Source organism: Cyanistes caeruleus, chromosome 3 (assembly GCF_971803275.1).
Source record: "Cyanistes caeruleus chromosome 3, bCyaCae1.hap1.1, whole genome shotgun sequence".
Lineage (NCBI taxonomy): Eukaryota > Metazoa > Chordata > Aves > Passeriformes > Paridae > Cyanistes > Cyanistes caeruleus.
In genome coordinates this window covers 48,386,184-48,411,254 of record NC_141703.1, presented here as the reverse complement: position 1 = coordinate 48,411,254, position 25,071 = coordinate 48,386,184, and the positions used below count along the sequence as shown (strand labels likewise).

Below are 25,071 nucleotides of genomic sequence, written 5' to 3'. Positions count from 1 at the left end.
CAACTTCTGTATGAACACTCTTATAAAGATCAAATGCTTCCAGATACTAGATAATGCGTTAGTATCAAGAATATATCAAGAAGCTTGCCATATTCTTTGTCTATTTGCTCTTTAACATGAAATTTGGGCAAACAAATTTAACAAGAGAATTTTAGTAGATAGTTTGACAGGAAGTGTCTTTGTAACCTATGCTGAGGTGCTCAATAAAGAGCATTAATGCCATGGGTCATTTCACAATCTGTTTTTCACACCTTTCATGCTGTATCTATGCTAATTCCTTGAGACCAGTGGGGCCAAATTTGTAGGATGTGCTACCTGCTGTAGGTGCATTCCAGGAAGAAGCTCCCCATGTCTTTGGCAAGACCCACTCTGGTCCTGTGAATACCTGTTAGCAATTATGATGTTTGTTCCAGTTTAATTAAAAAAAAATTAATTCCAGTTTGCTTGAAATCTGCCATTTCACTTGCAACTCCAACTAAAACTTATGAAGTCCACCAGTTTTGGTTTTGTTAACTTGGCATGTTTCTCTCCTGCTCCTGCAAAGGCTGCATGTGTTTAACCCATTTATCTGGGGAAGATGTGAGTTTCCTGGGGATTTGTCATTATTCTTTTTCCTGATAGCTTCAAATGAGAGCCATTGTCTGACTCCCTTGGTTTCACCATTGATCTGTTTCTTCAGGGTAATCCTGAATAATTGACTTACACAAACTCTGGGAAATGAAGATCATGAAGAGGTAAAAGGGCAACAAATGCTTCCCCTCATCCCGCTCACCCAAGAACAAAACAAGCAAAAGCAACTTCTGCAGGACGTGGCTCCTGAAGAAGGTCTAGTTACCCTAATTGCTTATCAGTGTGTCCTTTCAGATTTTACTGGGTTTTGGGATTTGACTCCCACTTTTTTCCAAAGCACTTCTCTAGGGTGGCTACACAAGATACAAAGTTTTACAGCAACTCTGAAGATATCTACTGATAGGTATCATATAGATATTGATGTGTCAGGCTACTTGCCACATTGTACTTTAAAATTCCTTCCAGATACTACCTTCTACAATCAGAACATCCTTGGATTGTCACAGCAATTTCAGGAAGATTTAGGATACTGGTCACTAAGGTAATTAGTAATTTATGAAGGTTTTACTTTTCATGACAGTAGATTTTTCCTACTGATAGTAAGGGGAGGGGCACGTGGTGCCTTTTCACTGCCTGCATAGATAAATGATGGTATGTAGAAGACTGACAAGACCAAAGAGATGTCATGGTTTTATTTAATGACAGCACTTTTAAGTCCTTCTGTCTGCCTTGATCTTCTGAATTGTTCAGCAACTTGGCTTAGAGACTTGAACCCAAGAGCACAGCATGTACATGGAGAACTCTGCTGCCTTCTTGAGCAGAGTACAACAATGTGGTGGTCAGAGCAGCAGGCTGCAGGGCAGTGCAATAAAATGTGAACCACTCTGTGGACCAGACCCAGCCACAGGTTAGCAGTCGGACCACCCTGCTCCACCAACACCAGAGTACCAAATCTGCCTTGCTCAGGAGTGCTCAGAGCAAGTCAGTGTTTGAAGAATGTAAGATACACGTACATGCGCAATGCTGGGAAAGTTCTAGCACATTTAGAAAATGGACAACATGCTGTAGTTATGGCCTATCTGTAGAAGGCTGTAGGATCTTAAAGAAAGTGTAAAATAAAAATAAAAAGTGCTTCCTCATAATGAGTGGCTGGTGAAGACCTTGGAGCATAGCACAAGATAGAGGGAAAGGAAGTGAAGATGCTATGAGAGATACTAAGTAGAACATTTACTTACAAGGGATCTCATCTCCACAAGTGCTTCTGCTCCAGGCACAGGAGATTTGAAAGTATGTGCTAAAGGTCCTGGGACCACGAAAAAGTCAAGTCTACGTGGATGCAATGGGTCACCAAGTAAACAGAAGGAAATTTAACTATTTGGAACAAAACAGCAGTAGCATCAAACATGTTTTGGGATGTACAGATACCACAAGCAAATAGAGCCATGTATTTGACCAGTTACAGCATATTTAATCTGATAGTTTCCCACTGCTTCAAGAAAGGTAAATTAAAAAATACACAAAATTACACTGTCAGCATACAAAAGGATGATGGTTTTTATGTGGCATATTCCAGCACTGAATACATAAACTTTTAAACTAATGAACTAAAAGCTTCTTGCCTTTTATTTGTGATGTCCCAAACACAAGAGAATTTGTGACTATATAAGGGTGTGTAGAGAACAGATTGCGACTGACATTCTGAGCAAAAACAAGCAGAGCAAAGATAGGCATGACTGTTCCAATAAACATCAGACAATTTTGCAATGCATATGCAAGTCTGAACTCCAATTTTCAAACAGCTATATAAAACCATCCCACCCAAAAGCTTTGATATTTATATTAGGATTGCTTACTTCTTTTTCTATCACTGTCACTGTTTAACAATTAAATAGGACCCCCTAGGAGAGAAAAGGTCAGACATCTTTTTGTAATGAATCAAAATTACAAATATTTTATTGGTAATTTAGAATGTTTACACTGCTTGATCCACAGAAGTTGCTATTTTAAGTGATCACAGAAAATGAAATATAGAATTATTTTACATAGCTATACAGAACAATTTTTAAAAATCCTTTAAACATTATTTCAGTACATACAATATTCTCTTGCTAAGCCAGCTGTGTCTTAAGACCTGTTTGGGACACTGAAACATCACAGCTCACAGCAGATGCTCTACAACCATCAACTTTTTCATTTGATTCTCTGAGGTTTAGTAGCAGTGTTTCAGTTCAGTCTTGGCAGAATTCAGAGCAGCTGGAGAACTTAACTGCTATCTGAAGGCCAAAACCCAGAGTTGTGATGTAGCTCTTACAGGCTGGTTTTTTTTTGTTTTTTTTTTTACATTGAGCCATGCTGTGTGAACTCTTCAGACCACTGGGACAGATGACTCTTACTCTGTCACAGCACTCTGGGCAAGCACGTCAAACTCCTATAAAGACGCCTGTGTCCCTGTGCAGTTGTTCTGCTGCCTGTGACTCTGTCTGAGGATTAGAGAGCATTGGACTGGATGTCTTACCCCACAAGCTGATTTCACCCTCTTTTCCTATGTTTTCTAATCAACTCCTTAAAAAAAAAAAGTATTTAGCTTTTTCTCTTTTTTTGTTCAAAGTAGCAAATATCAGATGAGTTTTTAAAGAGCTGTGTTGGGCCCTAATTCTGCTTGAACTGAGTTGAATGGTTAAATGTTTACTGATTTCAGTGAATGGAGGAACAAACCTGTTCTGAGGATTTCAGAAAACACCTGTGTGGAGTATTAAGAGATTTGACCTTAGAACTGTGTAAGAACAGAAGTTCTGAAATGCTTTATTACAGGAAATGAAATATTCAATAAAAATAGTGCTTTCGATGATACTGAAAAAATAACAGAGTGTACTTTTATATGAACCCAAGAAGGAGGCAGTATATATGGTCTTTATTTGCAAAACCTAAATATCTGACTTAGCAAGACTTAACAAAGAATTAGTCTAGGAAAAAATGAAAAGTATGTTACACAGTTGCAAATACAACAGCTATATTTTAAATAAAAATAACAATAACATACATGTACAATATTGCAGCGATAGAACTTGATGAAAATAACACTGATCAGTATCAAATCTATGATTTCACTTATTATTCATCCTTAACAGATGAAACACATTTCACAGAAATAGATGCAGGTAGGGGGTGATGTGAAGTGATGTTCATGGCTTACCGTGAGAAAGTTACCATGAAAATTAAGGTAAAAATGTAAAGAAGAAAACCTAAAATAAATTTTTATTTATTAAAGTTCAGCATTATAGCAGCTGAGTGGATGTGCTGCAGCAAGATGGTAACAGCAACCTTATGGCACACACCACACACTCACACACACTCATGTGCCCATGCTCAAATGCATGTGCAGGGGTCTTCCTCAGCTTGATTATACAAGCATTCACTTCCAGCTTTTGATGGGGGCAACATCAGGAATGGGGCTCATCGCCCCGTTTTTAGTTGTCTGCAAGGTAGCTGTAGCTACCTAAAGTCAGAAATCCACCTAAGGCAACATCAGCTGTACATTTTAATAGAAGCTGTTTTCATCCTGAGCACATTTAAGGCACTTTAGTAAAAAATCTGAAGTTAATCAAGACTGGAAAAAAAGGCAAAAATCCTTACATATGAGATCTGGAAATTTAAAAGAAAAAAATTCCTGAGTTTTGATAAATAATTTTATTATAATAAAATACCAAGCCTATTGAAAATGTGTCTTTTATAAAAGCATGTTATATGACAATTTTTCTTGAAAAACTCATGCCTTAGAGCATGAAATATGTTAATAAGTCTTTGGGGACATCTGTAACAAATTAATAGGAAATGAAAAGTCAAAGAAGGACCTGTCATGTATATACAAAACATGCATTGAGCCCGGCAATGCACATCGTGTTTACTACAGGCATCTTTATCTTTTTCTGTTCTTGCAGGGTCCTGCCCATATCTTAATAGTTTACAATTAATTACATTTCACTAAACTATTTACAGAAGCAGAAACTAATCACACATCTTCTTACACCCATAAATATGGAACTACAGAAGTAGAATATATTTTAAAACAGTATGAAGGTGAGTATGCTACATAGTACTGTTCTCTAGAAGTACAGTTCATGAATTATTTCTTTATGATGATTTAAATCTAAATCAAGATAGAAGCTTAAATTCTCTCTTTTTACCTTGGTTACATTTTTTTCCACACAGTATTTCTAAAATAATTTGCCCCAAGGTAGTATTTGGATTGCAAAAACTGTTGTAAATTGTCACAAAAGTATCTCCAGTAAAGAACCATCAGGCTCTGGAATGCCCACTTTTTACACAGGATACAATCCATTTGTTTTCAACTAAAAATAGCCAAAATAATAGCTGTAGTTTGTATGTTTCTACTAGTATTAATTTTTTGCTTTTGGTGTGTTTTTCTCTCCTTTGCTATCAGTAAACTCAAATACTCATACTCAAAGTGCTGGCAAATGCACTGAAGACGCACAGTGGCTACAGAAAGGAATTTATAGAGCCCTTGGGAGGTTTCTTCTTACAATAATAGGTAAAAACAATCATCAAAGTAAAATGCACTTTTGGATTTACTGCATCCTTTAATATTGTCAGTAGCTAACTTATACCTGATAAAAATTCTACTTTTTAACATTTAGACTTCTATTACACAGTATTTCATGTTTTATTTAAAAAAAAACTCACAATAGCGATGGTGGTTAATTTGCTTTATAAAATATAATACATTGAGTTATATATAATAATGGCTTTGATCCAATTAACTTGATATTATGCTGCTTAATAATTACTGTGACTTCAGTTCCTACAACTGTTACAGAGAATACAAATGATTGCTTAATGTACAGGAAGTGGGGATCATTTGGAAGTGCTGATTCAGAAGTATTCAAGTGCTAACAATGACTTGTTCTTTCTATGCTTTTCTTCATGTTCCATAAATGATGATTTCATAAATGTCCATGATTTTCAACGTGACACAGTTTTAGGGCAATTGTTTTTTAACGTTCTTTTTTTTGTGCAAATACAAAACTAGATTTTTCTGGATGTTACCATCTTGTTAAAAGTAATTGCCACTTTTACTTAAAAAGGCACCAGCATTAATGTAAGAGAATATACCTTTTATGCTTGTTTTATGAAGAGCTGTACTTGTTACTGGAGCGGAAATTATCATATCCGTGATCATTAGCTTTGAACTTTAAACAGGACTGCCTTTCCTCCAGGGACAACAGATCTTTGGATTGGCACCAGCAACACAAGCATGACTGTTAAAATAAAAGAAATAAACATTTTACATCATTCTGTTTTTGCACATGTGGCAAAATGCACTGAAAAGCTGCCCTTTCTCAGGGGTAGAGTAGGAAATGGCAAATGTGCAAGCTGCTGTTCTGGGACTGGAGCATAAAGCACAGAAACGGGGTTGAACTCTGAGCTGCTCAAATGGCACCATTAGCAAATTCACTGCTGGAGTACAGGAAGAGTTATACTGAGTAGTTATACACAGTAACAGCCACACACACACCCCTTCAGATCTGGCCTGCAATTCTAAATACTTCTGAAAATGAAATTATGACTCCTTGTTGTCTTTTCTCCTATAATCTTTCTTGGGGAAGAAAAATGTGCTTTCTAAGCACAATGCTGCTATTTAGCTCATTGTTCTGAGGTGGAAAAAAGAGAAGTTAGAAGGGTGAAAACTGACATACAATTCACACATTTACTAAATGTATTGCAGACCTTTTTCTCATGGTCCTGTCTGGCCTTTGGGCGCTGGAAATATCTTCCTCACACCCACTTACTTCCATTCTCAGGATGCTGGAGATCTCTTATGTTCTCTCAGCTCCAGTGACTCTTTCAGGGAGCCAGAAGCATAGACAGGGAGGACAAGATCAATACTAAGACATCTGCAACCTGTGCTGGCACAATTATGTGGCAAATACATTAACAATACTAGAGGTAGAGCTGCCTGGCTTCTGACTGAAAGATGTTTTCGTCTTGCTAGTAAGGAATTTAAACAGCCAGGCAATAACTGTAGTTGTGGCCAGTGGTTAAATGTTTGGCAAGAAAAGAAAAATCTAATTATTTGCCATAGGCAATGTAAGGACTCTGATACAGCGTCAGTAAGGGTTCACAAAAAAAAAGCCCAAATCTTCATATTTTCCAAGCAGACATGAAGGCTGAAGGACTGATGGGCTGCAAACCATATGCATTCCAGAGCCTGAAATCCTGTGTGGATAATTAGTGCCCAGCTCTATTCACTCAGACCAAGCCAGAACCACGAACAGGTCTGTCTCACAAAATGTTGGTGCTGGAAAGGGACAAGTAGAGATCTGCACCCTCTGCCTTACATGACTGACTGAAGTGCTCAGTCAGGATGAGGGAGGCCAGGGTTAGCACCCTCCCTGTCAGGATGCAGCGGATATGGCTACGTGAATCTCTGCAGCACAGCCCTAGTCTGCTTTGTCAGTGCTCTGGAAGTAGCTGGGTGCCAGCTTCAGTCAAGAAGTGATGTAGCACTGATCAGCATGGTCCCCAGGGGGTTTATTGTACACTCTGCTCTTTTGCTTTCTCTTTTGGTTCCCATCAAACCTTAGCTCCCTCAGACGGAGCTTCAGCAGGAGAGGGAGAAAACATTTACCATAACCCAATTAAAATTTAAAGTAAAATGTAATGACCATTTAAAACACTTTGTGCATGTTAAGGAACAAATTTAAGGAACTACTGACATCATCTTTTAACCAGAGAAGCAGTTCCCAGCAGCCACTTACCTTAAAGCAGTTTTGGAATCTTTTGCTCACCAAATACAGAGCTATTGGATTGATGCAGGAGTTCAGTGAAGCCATGTTAATACCAATGTAGTCCATCACAAGAAAAAAGCTGTGTGGAAATTAAAGTGAGACTTCTCATTTGCTCTGTAATGGCTTAGTAGAGGTTTACAGATGTGGAAATTGGACTCGGTTTCACCCAATCAAGACTAGCTATTAAATGTAATAGTAATGGGGCTTAAATCAACAGGATTAACTCATGCAGGTAAGTGTTATTTGCAACAAAGTCTGAATCAGAAGATTCTTGTGAAAGTAATTTCAGGAGATCCAACCATCTTAACTTTTGGAAGAAGATGTTCACAAGATCTTTTTGCACATACTGAATTCTAGCTGCTCTGTTGAAAGGGAAGAAAGGAACCCTTTCTATTCTCATAGCACCACATGACAAAAGAATAGTCTCAAAAAGGATCGGGAGGAAGATGGGGAAAAAAAAGGGAAATCCACACAATTTTCTTTCTCTGCTATTGGAGTGAAACCAGAGGGTCCTGGATGAAGAAGCAGGGACAACTCTAGACATACAGAGTAAGCCAGTTCAATAGGAAATCCAAATACGCTTATGGAGAATGCCCACAATATACAGACATTTAATTTTTGCATTCTTACCTTAAAAGTTCACATCTGTTGGGGTCCTTCTGATCATAAATAGTGAGTTTCAAGATTCTGCTTAAGTGAAGTGGGAGCCAACACAAGGCAAAAACAAGTACCAGACAGAACACAGTTTTGGCCACCTCACGTCTCTGAGAAGGAAAATTGGACAGAACAGTGTTACATTACAGCTCCTCTCTCTCTCTGGATTGTTGCTGTCTTCTAATATCCAAATGTTTAATAAACAGAATAAAAAAGCCTATTAAAATAGGAGTGAGGAAAACATCAAATAGCTTATTTTCTTGGAATATGTGCTTGATCTTTTCAATTGTTTTAGATGTCTCTCAGTGATTCAATGTATCTCTTATTTCAAGAAATATGAATAATAATATGAAAAATCGAGGTAATGAAAACATTAATTTAAGCAATAATTTAAATTAAAATTAGGAACATATTTGTCTCCCTGATCACTTTCAAATACCAGCTTGTTTTCAATTGCATTTCCATGTGCTTTGATCTCACATCTTATTTTAAATGCCCCAAGAGATTCCAATTACAGCTCTAAGCAGGTTAGAGGAAAGGAGCATAAATACGCATTATAGAACAAACATAATTTAATTCTAGTGACGTCTGATGTTTGTGTCTGGGGCACTAGTACCTTGGAATGTATGCTGGAATATGTTATATTCTGCTAACATATACTGCTAACCTCACTAGGGTTCAGCAAGAACTTGCTTCAACATAATTAACAGTTTTATAGCACCACCTTCTAGACCAGAGCATGACTTCAGTTTGCATTACAAAATAACCAACTCTGATTATAGTAAAGAAGAAATAAAACTTATAAAACCTGAAACATTAAAACCAAACAAGAAAGAAGCAATTTTGTGATTTTCAGTTAAAATCTTAGGTTCCTGAGGGCTCTGATATATACATATATATATATATGAGATCAGTAGTACCACTGCTAGGAAATTTCTCTTTGCTTCTAAACCTGAAATCATACAAGAACAGAATGATGTGGCAGGAAAATCAATAAAGCTATTAGTTAGCCTGTCTACAGTTAGAGAGTGGTCAGGGATAAATTTTTACCTGTTTTAAGTGGTCATTTAAAGCAATCTGCATCCCACTTTTCTTTCGTAACATCTCACAAGTCATGAGAGTATAGAAAAATGCTGTGATAGCCAGTGGCAAACAGAAGTAAAAGCTGAACAGCCACCAGTCTTTAGCTTGCTTGTAGAACTGTAAAGAAAAGAGGAAAACAAAAACACGGTTAGGAATTAAATGCTCATCATTTTGCTAGGTGTGCTGTAACTAATTTGTCAGTCTGTCCTGAAAAGCATTTCTGTAAGGTGTACATTACATGTGAGAAAACAGGACAAGACAGCAGCATGTTCAAAGCCCACAAATAGCCAAAGATTTCTGAATGCTCTTCTTTGAACCAGTATGCTTCAGAGAAATGTATTTAATTTGAACATTATATTCACCTACATGTCACATACACCTGTGCACATTACAATCTGCACAACGCTGTGAAGACCCAAGGAATTCTCCCAGGGATTTTATCAATGTTAGTGACTTACCATCATAAAGGATGTTTTCTGCGTGGGGTGAAGCAAGCAGATTCTAAGATACTTTCCTCTGTACTCCATTGTAATCATGTCAAATGCAATAGCTTCTGGAACAGCCAGTATCACTGATATGACCCAGATCAGGACGATTTCCACAGCAGTCCACTTTGGCACTCCAATTCCTTTAATGCGACTCCAAGAAGCAACTGCTCGGTACCTGAAGCAACACCACACTTTTACAAATTCAAAGTACGAGAAAACTCACCCAGTTTAACTGGCTTAAATTCATCTAATTTGCATTGTACCAGCTGAGTAGAAAGGTGAATTTGAGCCAATGTTCATATAGAGAACAAATCAGAGACTTCACTGAAAAATGTGTCTCACCTGTCTATACTGAGGGCACACAAACTCAGCACTGTGATGCCCACCGATGCCTTTTGAATGAAGGGCACTAATTTACACATTTCGACACCAAATGGCCAGTCCTCTGCAAGCAGCTGTGAAAAGAAAACAACAATTATTTTAAAAAAAAATATCATTCCCAATGCTGAAACATGGAGTTCTGTCTTGACTGTTTTCCAACAGGTCTTGTCCTACAAAGACTGGTTGAATGGGGTTTGTTCAGTCTGGAGAACAGAAGGCACCAGGGAGACCCTGTAACAACTTTTCAGTACCCAAAGGGGACTGGAAAGAGGGCTGGAGTGGGACTTTTTACAAGGGCATTTAGTCATAGAACAAGGGGGGAAAGGCTTTAAATTGAGATATTATTAATGCCCCACCTCTGGAAGTCTTCCAGGCCAGGTTGGACAGGGCATTGAGCAACCTGGTCCACTGAAAGATGTGCCTGCCCATGCCATGCCATGGAGTTTGATACTACACAACCTCTAAAGTTCAAGTCAAACCATTTTATGATTCTATGCAAAACTTAGTCGAGAAGAACCTTTTCACAAGGGACCCCTGAGGTGTGTGTCCTGAAAACTAGACAGTAGTAGTGTAGTCACTCCCTGGTGGGACAAGGATATCACTTAAGCCTTAGTCCTGGCTCCTTAAGCCCTGCAAACTCCACTCCTCTTGCTTCTGAATTCATCATGCCAGCGTTTATGGGAAAAAATGACAGAGCAGGTCTTCCTCATCTAAGAACTGTCTTTATCTGCCTTGAGTGTTCATTGCTTTTCTTATTCCAAATAACACACCCTTGACCAGAAATACAAAAAATTACTTGAGGCTGATCAGAATAGGAACAAAGCCAGTAAGTAGTGCATATCTGGGGTTGGGTTTATTTGAAGCTTAATGTCTAGGCTCCATCAGCTGAGAAGTCAGGCAACACTGGAGAGAAATGTATCCCCCACTGTTTTTAGCTGACCATCTGATAATAAAATTAAAGGACCCACTGGACGCTCAAGGAGCATAGGTGGATAAAAACAGCAGGTAAAATCATCAGATGAATCCCTCACTAACAGTCTTTATTGACCAGTTTACCAACATTCTGTATAATAACACCAAAAGGACTATCTGCACATTCAGCATACCTCTTAGTACTGAGAAATAGAGAAAAACAGCACAATGCATTTCAGGTTGGCTCACTTACACTTTGAATCACGCACTTTAATGGAAATCTTGTCACATTCCCAGCTGCACATTTTATCTGATTTAGGGGAAAGGATTTACTGGACACAGAAAACACCTTCGTCACAGCTGATTCTATGAACAGACAAATGTCTGTAGCCTCAGTTTAGCAATATTTAGCCTTTGAACTCTGCTGTGAGCTTCTTTGATGGTCAAGTACACCAGAACAGCAGCCAAATCTTCCAGTTTTCATTAAAACAACATTCTCCACAACAAGGGTTGTGCCAAGAAATCGACGCAATTGTTATACAGAAGAGTAAACTTTTGGAGTTTCTGTAATTAGTTAGATTATCTAAGCCCATCTCTGTTTTTCATAACTTTCTTCAAATGAGGTCTTTGGAACCTATTGCAGATATAGGGCTATAAAATGGAAAAGGAGATGAAAGAATGAGGACTACCCAAAGGAGACTGGAAAATCTTTCCCTTGGCTTGGGTCTCTCCCAACAACTCATCTAAGAGGGTAGTAAGAATAGCTCGTCCTACTGTGTGGATGTTTCTGTGAACCAGAAGGGCTACAAAGTCTCTAAGGTGGGTTCTGGACAGGTTGGATTCATGGGCCAAGGCCAAGCGTACGGGGTTCAACAAGAATTGGGTCACAACAGCCCCATGCAGTGCTACAGGCAGGAAAAGTGGGGAAGTGACTGGAAAGATCTGTCAGAAAAAGAACTGAGAGTGCTAGTAACACCTGGCTGAACATGAGCCATCAGTGTGCCCAGGTGGCCAAGAAGGCCGATGGCATCCCAGCCTGTATTAGAAGGACCAGGGCAGTGACTGTCCCTGTATTTGGAACTGGTGAGGCCACACCTCAGGTGCTGTGTCCAGTTCTGGGCCCCTCACTACAAGAAAGACATTGAGGTTGAGTCTCTTCAGAGAAGGGCAACAAAGCTGGTGAAGGGTCAGGAGAACAAGTTGTATGAGCAGCAGCTGAAGGAGCCGGGATTATTTAGTCTGGAGAAGAAGAGACCTTGTTGTTTACAACTGCCTGAAAGGAGGCTGTAATAAAGTGGGGGTTGGCCTCTTGTCCAAGTAAGATACAACAGGACAAGAGGAAATGGCCTCAAGCTGCACCAGGGAAGGTTTAGATTGGGTATTAGGAAAAAATCTCACTGAAAGGGCTGTCAGGCATTGGAACAGGCTGCTCAGGGAAGAGTTAAAAAAAAAAATAAATATGTAAACATAGCTTTTGGGGGCACAGTTTAGGGATGAACACAGTGATGATGGCAAGGTTGACGGTTGGACTTAAGGATCTAAAGAGATGTTTGACAACCTTAACTATTCTATGATTCTGTAACTGAAGGTAGTCACAGAGTTGCCTGATGACATTGGTTTGGTTCAGCCATGTCCTTATGCAAAACATACGTATGTCCATCTAAATGTAAACACATGGTCCATGAGAGTTTTTTGACAAGTCCTGATATAATTTAAATATAATTTTATTTGAACACAAAGGAAGTTAAGAACATTTCATAATCATTGGCTTTTGAGAATCTCTATAAAGTGTCCACCAGTATTTTCAGACACCAGAATACCTCCAAATACCTGCTTTAGCTTTGTGCTGTAATGGAATCTTTAAAATAACAGCAGTAGACAAACTGCAACATGGCCCAGCTTTCTATTTCTTCAAGAATTTACTTAAATAAGACAATAAATACAATGCCTCTGCAGAAATGAAACAGAGAAATAAATTCTAAGGATTTATGTTTCTCAAGAATTTAATGGAAAGTAATAAAACAGAGGAAGTAGGGATGAGGTTGTAATAACCATACAGTATCTTTTGCTTACGTGATATGGGGAAGCAACACAGTCTGTAATTAAAGTATTTTCAGTAAAGCCTCTCCCTGAGACGACTTCTGAATTTCTGTAAGGGGGTGACAGTAATAATCTACTATTAAAACTGTAATGTCAATAATTACATGTATTCTAAATTTACACCCTACATAATTGAATGACACCTGGACTAATTTATATCAATCAGGCAGTGAACTTCCAGCCTTTCACATCTATTTGCCACAGAAACTAAGGAGTGGGTAGTAAGTACATTGTATACTTATTTATGGTACCTGCTGTATATCGTACATGAATGTATATTACACTGGAGAGAACTCATTAAAAAAGCATTTTGAAGTAAAATATTCTTTTCTTTTCTTTGTAACAAATGCAAAACTTGGGTCAAATCTCTATTGCCAGGAAATTTTCAGAAAAACTTTTATTTACATCTAGCTGGTGTGTAGATACTCCCTGTCTCTCTTCCTTAAAATCACAACGGTTCAGCCACATGTTGCAGATTTCGCTGAAGTAATACTTATCTCTCAGGTGCAGACAGTCACACCTGTGCTCCAAACTGACTGGATTTGAGCCAGCTCCAGTTTGGGATTATAGAGGCGTGGCACATGACTGAATGCAGTCTACTGAGAGAAAGGGTGCATTAGCTTCGGTTTATCATAACATAAAAACATTACTTCCATTCAGACAGCTTATATCAGGGCAGAATGGACATGCAGCTGTCTGCACTGGATTGCAAAAACATGTGCTTTATGTCTTGCAGCTGATGTATTGTGAAATTTGAGCATTTTAATGCATGAGTCACAAGTTTCTCTCTCTATCATGGTATTGCAAGTGGTTAATGCTATGGTTTACACCAAAAGCTTGAAAACATTAAGAAAGTAAAAGAAAAAAAAAATAATTAAAAAAAGGAATGTTTCGATTGCTGAACTATGTTTCCTTGATGTTCATTCTCTGTATTGCTATCCCCTTCAAATACAGCCTTGAAGTACAGTGAAGATCCAATGTAAAATATTTGGGAGCATCATCCCTGTGGAGAATGATAATTCTTAGTGAAATACAGAAATGTAGCCTATTGCAATTTTGTATGAGTAAAATTATACTCTTATGAGTCACAATAGGGTAGCTGTAAAATGATTGCCATTTTACAAATGACAAATGACTTGGAGCCATGAGGGGAGCTACTGCCAAGTGGCAGCAAAGACAAAAATAATGTTGTGTTTTCATAAGTAAGATGCCAAGAGTAGTCTACCACTGGCTGTATTCCGAGTGACCTTTCCAATGTTTTATTGTCACTTATTTTACACAGGCGAAGTTTTAATTGCTGAGCAGCAGAAATGTGTTTAAGATGAAATAGATCAAAAGGAAAGAGAAAACATTGCAGAATGAAGTGAAATCACACTTTAAAGAACCAATCCATCTGATGCACGCCCAGCCAACACTTTCTCAAACCAGACAGATCTGAGCCTAAACTGACGTGCAAGCTGCAGAGCCATGAAAGAAGCCCCAAGAGATGCCGTGACTCACAGACACACCTGCAAATCACAATTCCCACTCTGCTTCCTCTTAGTTGTGCAAGAACTGAAAGATGTTCTCAATCTGCTGCTGGAACAAGCCAGGCTGCAAGCACAATGCGCTGCTCTAGGGCCCAGCTGCTGTGGTCCCCAGACAGGAGGCTGATACCTGGCTCCAACCCACTGCTGCTCAGGGGCTGCAGTCGGGCAGGAAGAAGCAGCAAAGCGTGTGAATATTCCTGTCAGTGCTCCAGTCCTGAGCGGTGAATGCACATGGGAAACGCGGAGCAGGAATTTGCGCTTCCGCCAAGCCGCGCGTTTACAGCTAGTCTCGTTCACAGGACATTGGACGTGATTTTCATCACTATAAACAGCAAGTTCAAGAGAAACCAGACATGCAGACATTTCAATATATCTCTGAAATGACTGGTAGATTTTCACCTGATATTTTATTTTTTCTTTTTGACATGGGGGGGATCATGCAGATATTTTACAAGGGCAAGCATTTTTCAAAACAGAAAATTTGCCCAGGAAATTAAGGTTATGGTCAGGGATAACTCAGACAATATTACAAACTTATTACCATTTAGCGATGATTATGTCAGGGTGAGGGTCTCCCCTCTAGACATGAAAATATATTTCTGGCTTTCAAGAATAGCTAGGAATGCTTTACTGATCTATCCAATAAAAGTGTAAAATCTTAATATGCAATTACTTTATTTTCTTGTATCTTTATTATAACTCCTGCAAGACAAAGTATTTTTATAAGGTCATCTTGAAAATAACAGAAACTTCAAAATGTGCTGTTGAAGTAAAGAATTTCTGCAATTTCACAACTCCAGTGGAAGAGCTACATTAAAAGTAACCACTTAGAAAGCCATGCTGCTGTCAGATTGGGATGCGTAAACACAGGGGAGATGAAAAAGCCAAAACAGACCAAAACTTGCTTTGAAATTTGTCACATGCATTTTTATACATGTGAATGTATACATGAAAAATGTATACATAATGAAAAAAACTACTTCCAATTTATAAATCTAATCTATTTTACTTCAGTTTGGAGATCCACCTTGAAAACCATTTATTGTGTACTTATAACAGCATTCAGACATTTTTACTACTCCATATACTTGACTTCAGAATGGACTGTTTCCATCTAAATACAGAACAAAGTTTACCCCTCCCCACAACTGCCTGCAGAGTCCAGACAGGTTCTTCCACTGGACAGTTCAGATCTTTCTTAAGTGCCTGCACTTGCTCACCCCATAGAAGGTTCTCAAGTAAAACTGCTAGCTTAATATGTTCAGAAATCAATACATTTTGTGTAAGAAATTCTAAGATAAACTTTGCAAGACCTCAAGTGAATGGTTCAGATCTTCAAAGAAAGGAAATGATGCATTTCTTCCAATAAAATGGCCACTATCTTGAACATTAGACGAACCAGTACCCAAGAGTTCTAAAGAATAGTGAGAATCCCTTCTAGAGACAAGCACCTTGATTAGAAAGTTAAAAAAAGGTTTGCTTTATCATAATGCATGGCCTACAGGTACTTGCATTACAAGAGTTAGTAAGTTCATCACAAATAAATTTCCATGGAAATCTTTTTCAGAGAATAGCTGGACTAAAAAAGGAGCCAATTTGTGTCTCTGCAGTATATAGAGTCCCTAATCTGGCCTTTCTTGTATTTCCAGTGCTTGATAATGCCATATTATGTTAACCATAATTTTTATGTAATCCCTAAATTAAGTTAATGAAAATAAATCAGTGCCTACAAAGCTGACTCTGGCCCTTGATTAGTGGCATGGAAAAAGACCAGATTTTTTCTTTCCCTTGGATTTTTTTTTCTCCTCTCTTCTAGTGTGCTCTGAGAAAACCTATGACAGTATTGTCAGGTAGATATTCTTCCTCAGACATTTGTCAGTAGTCAGAGTTAAGAACGTCCCACAGTAATGAGCAGAGCCTAGATTGCTCCCATTGTTTAAAGTCCACTGGCATATGACAATAAATTGAATTTAATATACAGGAATAAATATCACAAAATAAGAAGGAGAGATGTTGTTTGTGTATTTGAAGAGAAAGAAGGTTAGTGTGTGATTTGATTATGGTTTTTTAAGCCTGTGAGAGGCAAAGCTAGGAATTTCCAGTCCAAATTGATGTTTTGGTTTAGACACAGGACCTAACAACTTTATTTACTTGGGAAAGGCAGCATAAACTGTGTAGAACAGCAGACCCGTATTGTCAGGTGCACTGTCTTGTCTTCTAAAGTTTAAGTGCAGAGAAGGACATAAAAACTCATTGACCACCTACCCTATCCTGCTCCCTAACTGCTGTTTGCTACCTCAAATTAACAAGGACTTAGTCTGTTTAGTGGAGCAGCATAGGATCACCTGCATATCCAATTAGTACCAATTTTGCAAAGTATCTACACTGCCAAAACATTGCATACTGCAGAAGGACTGTCTCAGACTTTCCTCTGCTTCCCATTCTGCAGCTCAGAGATCCAGGCGTTGCCAGACCATTTACCGGCACGCAGAATGACAAAAAGGTCAGCCAGGTTCTACATGCTGGAACTGAATGCCTTTCAAGCCCTTATTTCATAGCCAGTCTCCTGACTGTGTGACAGATTCTGATAATTCTCCATTTTCTACTAAACATATTGCATGATATGCAAATTTAGAAAGTGCAATGGACTAATTAGCATCCTATGCATTGGACTGCATTTGCCTCCCTATCCAGGTAACTAACACCTGTTTTTCTTTAGATACCCTTGATTTAGGAGATGTCAATTTTCATTTGTGCACTTTTTCAGCTACTTATGTATTCACTGAAATAGTCACAGGGGACATCTTTTTTAGTTATCCCTTTTAATACCCAATAAAAAGTTTATTCTGGTGCAGTTTTTGAATTGTCTCCTATGCGTCTGTCTGGTAAGTATTCACAGACACCTTCACACTTTCTAGGGCAAGTGTTGTGGAAAGAACTGCTGGCATTTTATTAACATGAGAAATTCACTGTTTTGTGCAGCTGCCTTACTGATGATGTGGTAGCTAATTCTGTATCTGGACCTGTTTAATGCGCTCTTAAATTGTTTCAAACTGCAAGTTACAATTGCTAAGTATACTTGATTTACTGAGGAAGCGTTTGCTTCTCATACTGCTGAGTGATCAAAGCCAGTTTTTTATTGCATTACAGTATGTATTCTCCCTGTTGCCCTGGAATGAAATGGGATGTAGAGTTGATAAAAAGTTATCAACTCAAACCGCCCTCAAAATTTTTGATTAACTAAACACGGTATCTAATAGGTGTTTTTTCTTTAAAAAAAAAAACCCAAAAAAACAACAACTTGCACTTATTCAAAAATTCTGTCTTAAAATAGCAAATATTTTACTCATTATCATAAGAAATAATATAAAGTGGTTATGGGCTCTTCAGTATGAGTAGCAGTGAGGGAGATTTAGCACCTGAGAGCCATTGCACAGCTCCTAGCATTATCAATAGCACAATAAAATTCCCAGACTTGCAGCTGGTGTTATATTTATTGGTTAGCGGTCTGACCCTTTATTCCTCCTGCTCCAAGCTACTCACAATGATACACTTGGTGACATTCACTCAAGGTAAAAACTGAGGTATATTACTGCATATCAACATTAATTTTAAAATTATCACTGATTTGTAAAGCCTCTTACTGAGAAGCTGTTCTTGATTCAATCTTTTTGTTTTTTTCTGTAAACAGACAAAAGTGATCTCTTTGCTCAATAAATTTTTTTACAAACCACATTTTTAAAGCAGTTATTTTGTTTTCTAAATTCCACCTTCATTCAAAAGAACACACTTCTCTCACAAGAATTAAGAGAGTGTATAGAATAAAAATCATTGAAACTTCAAATCTGAGAACTATCATGTAATCCAAATTAACTGGAATGAGTTTAACAAAACGATGACATTCCCTGCTTTGCAATGCTTAAATACTTTAAAAGGATAAAGAGAGAAGATTCTCTCATCTCAGCAGCTTCTGGGACAATTATTATGGATTCAAAATCTTTCCCTTCAATGCGGCTTTCTAAAAGTACAAGCAACAATCCCTAGCTTACAATCATGCATACAAAGTGAAGAGAAGGTGATAGATTAAGACCCTTCTCTTCACTTTATGAAGTCACTGACGGGTGCTCAGGGATCCAGACTATAATCTTTCAAAGCAGAAGGAGCTCTATTATTTCCAATATAACTTCAAAGAGTGCTAGGTTATAACTAGAGGCTGGATTCAACTGCCCAGTTAATTCCTTAGGACAAATGGATTGCACAAGCTGGGAAGAGAAGACAGGGGTTGTACTCTCTCCATAGCAAGCCTTATCAAATCAAAACACAGACTCTACTGAAGGTGCAAGAGGAGCAGGTGTGGCTCATTCCCTCTCAGCCGCCCATCCTGCAACACTGGCAAAGGGCGAAAGGGGTCATAGCTCAGGAAAGCATCGTGCCTCCCAACCAAGAGATGTATAAAACCAATTAACTGAACGATCTTGGTTCCTCCTAGAAAAGCCCCCGTGCCACTGTACAGACCCATTTAAACTATCATGGCCAAGCATGCCGCAGCTGAGCACAAGGGACCAAGTGGTACCCACAGGAGAAAGTCTTCTGTGCCTCTCCTCTATTCCTCGACCAGCCCACTGAACAATTATCTACTGCATTTACTTCCTTTACCCCTGCGACAGCACCTGTTTCCAGGTGATTTTCAGAGCTTGGCCACTTCCATTCTGCCCCATTCCCAGCCTGGAACGCTCAGAGAGATGGGACTGAGGCACAGAGAGGGTGCCATCTGCGACCACATCTGAGCAGAATACCACCCTCCGGCAAGGTTTTGTCGCGAAGTCCACGGGTGTTTCCCAGCCAGAAAGGGACGCGTCTCCCCGCGCCGGGGACGGGCACCGAGGGGTGAGCGCCCGCTCCCGAATCATCCCCGGCCCCCTCCTCACCTTGTAGACATTGATGGGGATGTCGATGATGATGTGGAGCAGGTCGCCCAAGGCCAAGCTGGCGATGAGGATGTTGGGGCCGTTCCTCATGCACTTGTTCTTGTAGATGATCCGCAGCAGCGTGGAGTTGCCGATGATGCCCAGGACGAAGACCAGGCAGGACACGACGGTGTTGATGTACTTGAAAGTCTCCTTGATCTCCGTCTGTCCCGTGCACATGGGGGGCGAGGCGGAGCGCGGCCTCCCTCCGGCCGCCCCCGCTCCCTTGGGCAGCGCGGCCGGGCGGGACGCGTTGTGCTCGCTGCCGCGCAGCGCGGCCGTCGCGGCCGTCGGGGGCGCGGCGGCGGCGCTCTGCCTGCCCGGGCCCGGCCGGAGCAGCGAGCCGTCCTCCTCGGCGGCGGCGCGGCAGCCGAGGAGCAGCAGGAGGAAGAGGAGAGCGGGCATGGCTGTGCGGCACGGCAGATTGCCCCCGCCGCCGTCAGCGCCGACCTGCGCGGAGAGAGGGGACAGACAGGGCGTCAGCTGCGGGGACACCGCGCCCCGCTCCTCGCTGCCCCGGGGCCGGGGCGCTGCCCGTCCCCGGGCGGTGCTGGCGCTGCGGGCGGCTCAGCCGGCAGCGAAAACCTGCGCGGCCAGCAGCCCTCTCCGGCCGGAACAGCTCGGCGTCGCCCCGCTCGTCTCCCCCTCACCTCGCCGAGCGGAGCCGAGCCGATCCTCCCCGCCCGCCGGCCCGGCGAGGCAAACGCGCTCCGCCGGCTGTCGCCGCGCTCCGCGCCCCGGCTGCGTGTCCCCGCCCGGGCCCGGCTGCCGCCGCTCGCCCGCGATGGGCGCTCCGCTCGGGAAGGCGGCAGGGACGGGCGCTTGCGGCAGAGCCCGGCGTCCGTCAGCCGCAAACCAGACCCCGTGGCCAAAGTCGTGCCGGCGGCGCGGGCCCCCCCCTTTTCTAAAACATTCAACCGCATCTGGCCCATCAGTCACGGCCAGACCCCACCCGCGTCCTCCGCCCCCAGCGCAGCCCGGCCCAGCCCCCCCGCCCGCCGGCCCCGCGGAGCCTCCCATCACCGCTGTCAGGAGTCCCCCCGGCCGGAGGAAGGGCTCCCAGCCCCGGTACCGAGCGGGCCACCTGCGACCTCCCACTTGTCTTGTACCACGCTGAGTTGGCAGCCTAAAGAAGCAGACTTTGCGGGCTTTGAAACAATTTTTCGGGAGGGTTGTTACAAGAAGTATGGGCATTGCTGGAGGACAGCTGGGAGGAGAGCGGCACTTTCCCGCTGTCCTGTCCGAGGCTCACTCCCAGTGGCTGGGTACGGGATTCTCCCCGCTGCAGAAACCCCCTTGCACAGCCCGAGGGGCGCACACGCTGGAGAAGCTGCCTGTACAACGTCTACGAGTTTAGTGCCACGTTTTAAAGAGCTTCACAAATCCTTTCTTACATCAGAAACAGTGTTTTGACTGCTCTGAATCTGCAGTTCGGTTATCTGGTTGGTTGCCGCTTTGGGCAGCCTTAGCAAGGCGTCTGATCCCAGTGAACTCGTTCCAGTCGTTGCACTCTTTAGTGAAGCGTAAGCAAAAGAGGAAAGGGATTTGTACAGGATTTTGTGGAGACTAAGAACAGCCTCTGCAGGTTGGAGGAAACTGCACGTCTAACTAAAGACAGTTGAATTTAAAACTGTTTTTCAGCATCTTTGCATGCATCTCCCTGATGCTCTTTTTCCTTAAATCATTCTGGACGCTAAATCTTGAATCATGCTTTGTTACAGAAGCAACCTGCTCACCTACATTATTGACCTCTTCATATGGGAAAACATTGAAAACCACATGCTTTTCATTCAAGAATTGGCGATCTGATTTATTTAATCTTTTCAGCATCTCCTGCTAACATATCCTTGCACAACTGGAGCAGGAAGCCTTTTCTTGTCCTCATTCAGCTTCCTTTTCACATCTCCATCTTTGTTTAAAATACTTCTCTGTTAAACACCTTTCCCATTCAATCGTTCTTGATCAATTTCCTCATTTATGTCACAGTGATTTTTCTTCCCGTTTAAAATTACAATATATGTAGAATAAAGCCATTAAAGTAAATTCTAAACTGTACAAGGGTACCTGGAGGGGGATTGCACTCCAGCTGGAAGACTGATCTTTCCAAGTTCAGCCTTTTCAAGACTTTGTTGTGCAACATGATTCATTTTTAAACACCATGTCTGATTCCTCTCCCAAAGATAAAAGTATGAACATTGAATTCAATATTATATTCTGAGCCCTAGGGATTTAAACAGCCTTTTCAGTTTTCATGTTTGCATTTTCTCAATTTCCCATTCAGCAATCATAAGTGAACAATGTTTTGCTAAATGTAATATTGATTTAGAAACTCTTGCCAATTAACACACCATTAACTTTAACCTCAAAATGCGTTTTTGCTTGCAAGGTTCCAATTAAGTCCCAAAGGCTTCTATGTTGATCCAGATGATCAAGAAATATATTGTGACTACAGTGAGATATGTTTACTAACATTTTTATTATCAGTTTGCTACTAATGGCATCTCCATTGCTGCCACTTACTTCATCTCCAGAAGTTTTAGGAACAGCAATTTAGTCACTAAAATGTTTAATGTTAATATATACAAACTTAGTATATACAGAACTTTGGGCAGATGTTGACACCCAAGTCATGTTACTCTTTAATATTGTGCAAAATGAGTCCACATGAGAAAGCATCTAAGCTGCTTCTGGCTGCAACTAGCTAAATTTACCACCCTTTTTTGTTTCTAGGTTTTTTCTGATATTTAAGGAATTAAATCCAGCATATGTTGTGGAATAAATCTGCTTTAATTAATAAAAATTAAAGGAAAACATTTTCACATAAATTTGTGTGAGGATTAAGATAATACTGTATTAAATACCAAGACCATATGAGATATCTTGGCAAATTAACTGTAATTTGGATGAAGATCAACTAACAAGGTTAATTTAGACTGCAACAAGAGAAAAACATCTGTAACTACAATAAACTTGTGCCCTTTAAGTGGCCTATGCTAATTAAGCTATGAAAGAAATTCCTGACTGAACCGTATGGAATACACTATTAAGATTATGTAAGCTGCTGCTAATGTGTCTGGCTTTCTTTTTTCTTTTTTTTTTCTGGGAAGCAGAAATACTCCTTGTCCTATGGAAAGTTCACTTTTGTACAAAGCAGAGAAAGCTGGACCCTCCAGACTGCCTGTTACTCATTTTATTGTATTCTGCACTTCCACTGCATTTCATCCCACCAGATATTAACAATTATATGAATTAGCCAGTCACTTTTTAAATTATAAGTCAGATGCAACATTTTCATCAATGACTAATAATGTTTAGAGGGTTTTGATTTTTTTGTTGTTTTGGGTTTTTTTTTTTTCTAATTTGGAATGTCATTTTCAAAGTAAAAAGACTGGGTGACTTGTAATCATCACCAGGATGATTTTTAACAACAGAAAGACTTTAAAGACTATTATGTTACATGTAATATAAATCTTGAGAAGTGGTCTCAATTATGGGATTAAAAAGTCCTTTATATTAACAAACTTATGAGACACACTGCAGGATTGTGTATTTTAATTCATATAACACTTTATTGAATCGATGAGAATTTTGTTATGAGTTTGCAGGTACTTTTGCAAATCCCATTAATTTTCTGTTTATGTTGTTCAGCAACTAAAGCAGCCTCAGAAGTCTGCCCCATCAGGCCTGCTTTTCTTTCTATTGAGCCTGGTGGAAATTTGCCCACTAACTGGGGAAAATCTGGGATGAATAGAAAGAATAGCTCTCGGTGTGAGCCACTCATTAGATGCATGAGTTGTATTAAAGTCAGAAATAGTCCTCTGTGTTAGAGCCGTTACTATAGAAACATCACCAGTGGCAATTTTGAAAGAATAAAAGTATTTTGAGAAATGGAGATATTAGGATATTGCAGGTTTGTAACTGCATATGTTCATGTAGGGGACAGATGATAAAGAAGGATGGTATTATCTGTCTCATTTTTTTTTCTTAGTCTAAACTTACACAAAAAATATGGAATTCTTTTTAGTATGATGTGTAGCCATGCTTTGTCTTTGTCTACAAAGCTAAGCAACTTCTACAAATAATAGTGTTGTCTGTCAATTGCAGTGTGTTGACAGTATATACCAAATTCTTAAAGCAACAAAATTTTTTATCATAAAAAGTTACAATAGAACCCCACTAGCAGATAGCACCAATGAAACATGAAGTTTGGATGAAGATACACGTTTTCATGTAGATTACATTGTATATGATTGCAAGACCAAAACAATGAAGGACAATCAAATTGTACTAAGAAGAAAATATTTGTATGTCTCATATAGTCTTTTTATAAGAACTTGAGGATGTTTTTCAATGGAATTAAGTTCAAGCCTTTGAGTTAGACTGGTTGATAGCTGAAATTTTTCTTCCCAACTGGCTGTAAAATTAAAACCAGTATGCCACTTAGTAAAATTTATTCCACTCATCCTTCCTATTCAGCAGCAGCAAAAGAAATCACAAGGTAAATTACAGTTCTGAAACTGATATAGCAGTATGTAATTAAATTGAAGTATAAACCACACTGAATCCTTGTCTATTAAGGGAAAAGTTACTGAAATGGGTTTGGGGAAGTAGCTTCAGAAACTGCAGTGTTTCTGAATTTTATGGAAATTATTAAAACTTTGTTTGTTTGTTTGTTTGTTCATTTGTTTTCCCCCCATGATACTTCAATTGCATAAAAGTGAACAAGTTTACTTTTAAATTCTAACTGTAATAGAAGTTTAGATCAGAATCACCCAGGAAGTCTAGATAAAATCAGTTGTTAAAAAAAAAGTAGATGTTTCAGCTGCTGTGTAATGTATGCATTTATACAAGGGAGGTGATAACTGACCATACATTGTTTATGTTACACAGAGACTACTCCAGGCAAGCTTTTCAAATCTTGATTAAATTCATTTCCAGACAAAATGCCTGACTAAACAAGAGCTGCAGTGATTCACTCATCCATGCTTTTCTGCAAGTGTGGCCGTGTAATACAAACACTGCGTTCATCTGGATAGAGCAAATCTGCCATCACATTCTGCCTTTAAAATGGACTGATAAGCTTCACACCAGTAAAATATTTTAGTAAAGAATCCTCAGAATAAGGAAATCCATGCTGTGAAATAAAAGAGATATTTCATGTGCCAAAGAGCTGGCTGTCCACAGCGTCTTGTTTACTTCATGCTTGGCTCCGCACAGGATGGTACTGTAGGGCCAGGCCTAAGTGGTTCTTGCCACAAGGCACTGAGGCTCATTCCAGGCAGTAAAGAGACTGCACTTCCTAACAACTAAAATAGTCCCTGGGATCCTCTGCTTGTGTTGGAGAGGCGGACACTTCCATTTCTTAGGCGAGAGTTGTTCCCTTGGGGGGACTTGATGATCTTAAGGGTCTTTTCCAACTTAAGTGATTCTATGATTCTGTGACTTATGCCAAACTGCACTGACAGACTCAGGGAAATAAGCAAGACATAATATTTAGATGCCATGTACCCAAGAGGTAGAAGTACTGTTTATATGGTTGACTGGAAGTTACTCAAATGCTCAGAGATCTTGAAAATCTTTC

The 25,071-nt window shown here is 40.0% G+C and overlaps 1 protein-coding gene across 1 annotated transcript; it reads right to left on the bottom strand.

Annotated features, from left to right (window-relative positions):
* Positions 1-2,492: 2,492 nt before the first annotated feature.
* On the bottom strand, positions 2,493-20,266 carry EDNRB (endothelin receptor type B). The gene is made up of 8 exons (XM_086880917.1): positions 20,141-20,266; positions 19,452-19,940; positions 9,944-10,056; positions 9,572-9,776; positions 9,081-9,230; positions 8,007-8,140; positions 7,347-7,455; positions 2,493-5,846 (listed from the first exon to the last, which is right to left on the bottom strand). The coding sequence occupies exons 2-8, from the start codon at positions 19,893-19,895 to the stop codon at positions 5,715-5,717; spliced, it is 1,287 nt and encodes a 428-aa protein (XP_086737043.1). The 5' UTR covers positions 19,896-19,940; positions 20,141-20,266; the 3' UTR covers positions 2,493-5,714.
* Positions 20,267-25,071: the final 4,805 nt, after the last annotated feature.

What these genes read in the sequence shown, in the direction of transcription:
- EDNRB (XM_086880917.1), bottom strand. Translation starts at nt 19,895, where the DNA reads ATGCCCGCTCTCCTCTTCCTCCTGCTGCTCCTCGGCTGCCGCGCCGCC. An exon ending in AGAAAACATCCTTTATGATG is followed by an intron (nt 9,231 to 9,571) that starts GTAAGTCACTAA and finishes TTTTCTTTACAG; the next exon opens with TTCTACAAGCAAGCTAAAGA. An exon ending in AACAGATGTGAACTTTTAAG is followed by an intron (nt 7,456 to 8,006) that starts GTAAGAATGCAA and finishes ATTTCCACACAG; the next exon opens with CTTTTTTCTTGTGATGGACT.